Source organism: Saccostrea cucullata, unplaced genomic scaffold (assembly GCF_032062105.1).
Source record: "Saccostrea cucullata isolate Sc308-1 unplaced genomic scaffold, CSIRO_AGI_Scuc_v1 ctg5926, whole genome shotgun sequence".
Classification (NCBI taxonomy): domain Eukaryota; kingdom Metazoa; phylum Mollusca; class Bivalvia; order Ostreida; family Ostreidae; genus Saccostrea; species Saccostrea cuccullata.
Window position 1 is genome coordinate 22,743 of NW_026929401.1, and position 5,873 is coordinate 28,615.

The window sequence follows — 5,873 nt, forward strand, 5'->3', positions numbered from 1 at the left end:
TTAAAGAAGTAAATAGAAAAAAAACGTTTAGCATGGTGTTTACTCAAACGAAGATGGACTGTTGAACAAAACTGGAAACCTATCATATTTAGTGATGAATGTCAAGTGGTTATAGGGCAAAATAATCGTGTGTACGTCTGGAGATCCGCCCAGGAATCGTACCGTCCGGAGTGCATGTATGCGATTTCAAAACTAAAAGTTTCCGTAATGATATGGGGATGCATCAGCTGGTATGGTCCAGGGACTCTATGCAAGGTACAAGGTAATATCAATGCTGAGAAATATATACATATCCTTGACAACCAACTGTGGCCTGTTATTGCCCGACATTTCCCTGCAAACAACTACGTTTTTCAAGACGACAATGCTCCGGTACATAGAGCCCGTGTTGTAGAGGAATATAAACGTGCAAATAATATTCGGGGTATGTTGTGGCCTGCCCAGAGTCCGGACATTAATATCATTGAAAATTGTTGGCATAGAATTAAAAGACAGATCCAAAATCACGCCAGAGATATTACCACCCCTGATCAGCTGTTCGCTGTTATTTTGCACACTTGGCAGAATTTCACCATAGAATACATTCAAAACCTTTATAAATGCACCCCAAAACGCATCATGGCATGTATACGATCCAAGGGACATTTAACAAAGTACTAAAAGTAAGCGTTTGTTATGTTTTTGTTGTACTTGGGTGACTTTTATGTTGCAAGCGCGATAACTCTCAAATCACGTCCGCCATATTTCCGCGAATACTTATGGCACGACGCTGTCGGTCCTACTAAACAGAGTACGCTAGTACGATAGAGTACTTTAGAGTACGCTACTCACATTTTATTATTTAATGCAATTATACTACTTTTTGTATGTTTTCCTACTTTAGTTTAACATACTGAATGTATATTTTAAATAAGATTTGTATTTTTTCTTTATTTTTGGAGTTATTTCAGTTTTTTATTTCAGGTTACGGTTCATCGTTTGATCCCGATCTTATTTAACTTAAACATTTTGAAATGTCTCCTTGTGAATGTGAAAACTATTTACACATGAATTAATTTAATATTTGTTGAAATTTAGATGTAAGTATTTAGTAAGTAAATCAGAAACAAAATAGTAATCGAGATTGGGGTATTAGTAATCTTTAATGCGTTGAATTATGAATGACTGTTATTTCTTCTCAAAATATATCGCTAAATATATATTTGAAACAAAATATTGCAATATAAGCTTTTATAATGCTTAATCAAGCTGTACATACATAAATAAACAAATTAACTGCAATAAATAACATATTTTTTCTAGCGTACTCTAAAGTACTCTATCGTACTCTAGCGTACTCTATTTAGTAGTACCCCGACGCTGTACATGCCTGATTGATATGGTTTTACTTTAAAATTATGTGAGCCGTCATAGTGACTCTCTCTCATAAACTAGAATTATTATGAGCAAGCTCATAAAATGATATCAGCCCTCCTGGTATAACATAAAATGTTTTTTTTTATTACAAAAAGGTCCAAATATTAATTTGAAATATTTTTAACATGCAGATTTACATACCCAAATGACTATGACATATACTCAAGTCATAGGTAGTAAAACCTTTGTGTAGAACACAAACTTCTAAATTCTCTTCATTCGAAGTTAAATATGTAAATATACCAAACTCATATAGAACACTTTTACTGCAGTGATCTTGAAAAAGCTATGTCGTTGAGTCAAGGTCAAATGTGTCCAAATGAATTGTTGGTCAAGGTCATGACAAACCCACAGCTCAAATAATAATCCCCGAGATGAAACTTCAAGTCTTTTCATTAGAATATTACAGAATGGGCAAAGATTGCACTATTCTTCTTCCAGTGACCTTGAACTAGTTCAAATGACCTTGGGTAAAGTTCTGGACACATCTCCAGATCATAAGCAATCTTAATATCAAGTATGAACTTTCAGTGGCGCTTCATTGCAAGTCAAAATTTTACATACATATGGATATGTGACAAGGTGATTCCTATAATCCCCCCTCTTTTATTTCAAAGTTTCGTTTGTGAGGAATATAAATTCCTTTTGAAATTTAATGTGCATTTATTTATCAACAATAGTAAAATTATGAGTATGCTTTGATCAGCCCAATATGACCAATATAATGGACACTGTACATGTATTCAATTTACCCCTACCCCTTCAAAAAAGCTTATAAATGCCAGAATGACACACATTTTAACAATTTTTAACTTTTTTCTACTAAAGTTGCCTGCAAATTTTATTGTATAGATATGACATATAGATAACCCCTAACAAGACCACAGCTGTGGTTGTAGATTTTGTGTATATATTCATTTTTTTTTTCCAGCTGTGGTTGTTATGGCAACAATATTACTACAGAAATTTTGTTTTTCCTATTTTTTAAGAATAAAGTAATTCCATTTTTCAACAAATAAAGTAACCAAAATACCTTATCTTATTGTCACAGGGTGAATAAATTAATATTATAGTAAATACTATATAATTTATTCATTAATAATTTGTGACCTAATATACTAATCATTTCATTACCATCATCATCATTTTCATCTATTATACAGCATAGTGAATTACAGTACTCTGGAATTTACTATGTGTTCAGTCATTCATAAAGTCGTTCATTGATATTCATGAGGTCGAATGCCTATTGGTTGGTTTGGGAGTGTGAAAGGTCAAAGGTGTTTGTGTCAGAATCGGTGCGGCTTGAAGGTGTATGATTGGTTGATATTTCAGTGTGAGAAGTGTGTGAGTGGTTTTACTAGTTTGGTACCCAATACGCATGCTTGGCGCCAAACACCCTTAATAACTCACTCCAGGAGCCAGGAGAAAGGAAGAGTTTATCTCCTCTCCATAAAGTCTCTTATTTAATAATAAAGACAACTTTATACCTGTCTATTCGGTAAGAATTAATTTACCACCGTTGCTTAGATAATTTAATTAAATACTTTATCAATCAATTATCTAATTAATCAGAACAGTTAAAGTATTATAAAATAATTAAATGTGTGAGTTAGTGTATGAGTGTATTCATTTATTTACAGGTCACCTTGTTACTTGTTATTCTTCTAATTATATTCATCCAAAGTAATTGAAATGAAGAAATACAAATAGAATCCACCAACAGCTGTTCTGTTATTTATGGAGTCAGATTAATTGCGGCTGTGACATTATCACGTTCAGAAAACATATTCATAGAAAAATGTCTAAAAATCATTGATTTTCATAAGGATTTATGAGCCCGTTGCTAAGGAAATGAATTTCCTTGGATACAAGTCCCTTCATACATTCAAAAAAAAAAAATTAATTGTGTTTTAGCATTAGCTAGGACAAATTCTTTTATATTACAAAAGCTTTTGAAAAAAAAAAATTTGACTTTCCATTCAATGCTCGATGCTTGCTGATTTTGACTCTTAAGTCAGATACAGTAATACAATAAATAGTGAGGTGTTGTACAAATACAGAAATGATATGAGCTGCATGATTTTTGACACAGACACATTACATAGCTAAGTATAACTAAGACTCTTTGGTAGTGAAAATTAAAAAAAAAAACCATATATTTTTTATGTTTGGTACAGGAACGTGGGTACACAACATTTATCAGAGTCTATATTTGTGGACCTGAGTCACATACTGGGATCCTTCGAGCAGGTGATTATGAGGAGAGAGATGGTGGACTTCTTGGAAATGATGAGAAACCAAGTAATGAAAACAAGAAAAAAAATAATGATAAGTGGGAGTTACAAGGAAGGATTTAGGCTAAAGAAATCAGATTTTGATGAAATGTACTGGCAGAATGATCATATCGTTATATGGGACATTTATCAGTCTCAGAATTACGACTTAAGTAGAAAAACACTTATTCTCTGTGATTGTTCTGAAAGCCCACCAGGATTTGCATTACTTGAATTACTGACACCAACACACAGTAAAAGTGTAAAGAATGCATGTATGAAATTAAATGACAAACTCTATATTTCCAGTTCAAAGTACAGACAGCTAACATGTTCAGCAGTTTATCCTAATTCTAAGGAACATGGTCCGTGTGGTAGTAGTGTTTTAAGGGGAGGAGAATTTGATACAGCCCAATGTTTTGTCTGCGAATTTTGGCCCCCTCCTGCCTCCAAATGGATAGACAGATGTCACTTATGGCCTTCGTCTGATGTTGTTCATGACATAGTCAGAAATGGATGCCACTTTGTAGCAATAGGACATAAGTTAGGAAAACACACAGAAACGGAATGGAGAATTTCCTTTTCTTTGGCAGAACAAAAACTTGTATACTCAATGAATCATTGCCAATTCTTAACCTATGGGCTGCTTAAATTGGTCTTAAAAGAGTCTATTAATGATGGATTAAGGAATGAGGAAAAATTACTGTGTTCCTATCACATGAAGACAGCAGTTTTCTGGGTGATTCAACAAAACACAATACCTCAATGGTGTCCTCAAAATCTTCTTCATTGTTTCTGGATCTGTTTTAAACTTATCCTTAAATGGGTGTATGAGGGGGTATGTCCAAACTTCTTCATTCCAGAAAACAACATGTTTCTGAGTAATATCCATGGTAAAGCACAAAAGAATTTATTTATTAGGCTTCATGAATTGTATGAGAAGGGTTTAGTATCGCTGCTTCATATCCCATCTATCAGTATTACAAGGGTCCAAAATCCAAGACAACCTGAATATATGCTGGCCTCCAGAGTTTCGTTTGAGTTAGATCTATTGCTTGAGTTGCCTCACAAACAGCTGCCATTAGATGACCTATACTCATGCATTAGGTTCTTCAGTGCTGTAGAGAAGTTGATAATTTTACCCATGAATCTGTATCGGGTTCGCATGTTACAAAGATTTACATCACATGCACTCCAGAACATTGCTTTTATGTTACACAATTTTTTTACCTCTGTTGCACGAATCAAGGCATATATATGTGCTACATGTAGCTCAGTTGTAAACAAACAGGTGTATATGGCTAACAAAGCATCCAGTTATATGCTGAAATTAGCAGCCAAGTTTGGATGTATTTCTGATATGTTGTTTATTGCAATGTTTTACTACAAGACACTTAGATACAAAGAAGCTATATCATTTATAGAGATGACAAAGGTTAAATTGGCACAACCACATGTAATGTATTTCAACAATTCATCTCCTAGTAAAGATGCAGTTATGTACATATTTCGTGAGTCCTTTGGGGGAAAGTCCTGTTCTACAAAAATGAGACATGCTGTGGCATGGGATATTTTTCTTAATAAAAAAATCTGTTACATCAATGAATTAGTGCAAGAACAACAGTCTGTGTTACAGTCTGGATTCCCTTTGTTATATATCCCACTCTATGTTTTGATACACATGTTAGAGGTTTTGTGTTACAGACATGTAGACCCAGTGAGAGCACAATCAGCTCTTAATGACCTACAGGACCTGGTCCACAATGATCAGGGGGTCTATATACAGATACACGAAAGAGACATATCGTGGCAGATTCTAGGGATCTGTCAACAGGTGACAGGGAACCTCTAAGCCGCTCTATACTCATATCAACAATCTCTCAGACAAGAACCAGTCCACAAAATACACATAGGTACAATTGTCAGAATTATAATATTGATGTACAAACTTTATTTCAATTAACTGTTGCTTGTGAACATAGTTATATGAATGATATATATAATGGCAGATTCTAGGAATCTGTCAATAGGTGACAGGGAACCATGAAGCTGTTCTGTTCTCATACCAACCATCGCACAAACATACAACACAAAACTGCTATATTGATGAGGATACTAGAAATCATGGAACTCATGTAGAGAAATCAATACATGTATATACTATATATTATTATAACAGTA

General features: G+C 34.0%; 1 protein-coding gene across 1 annotated transcript; it reads left to right on the top strand.

The window, feature by feature from the left end:
- Positions 1 to 3,675: 3,675 nt before the first annotated feature.
- On the top strand, positions 3,676 to 5,544 carry LOC134280761 (uncharacterized). The gene has a single exon (XM_062763216.1). It carries the CDS (start codon positions 3,676 to 3,678, stop codon positions 5,542 to 5,544), a length of 1,869 nt encoding a protein of 622 aa, XP_062619200.1.
- Positions 5,545 to 5,873: the final 329 nt, after the last annotated feature.

Coding starts and splice junctions, on each gene's coding strand:
- LOC134280761 (XM_062763216.1), top strand. CDS start 3,676: ATGAGGAGAGAGATGGTGGACTTCTTGGAAATGATGAGAAACCAAGTA.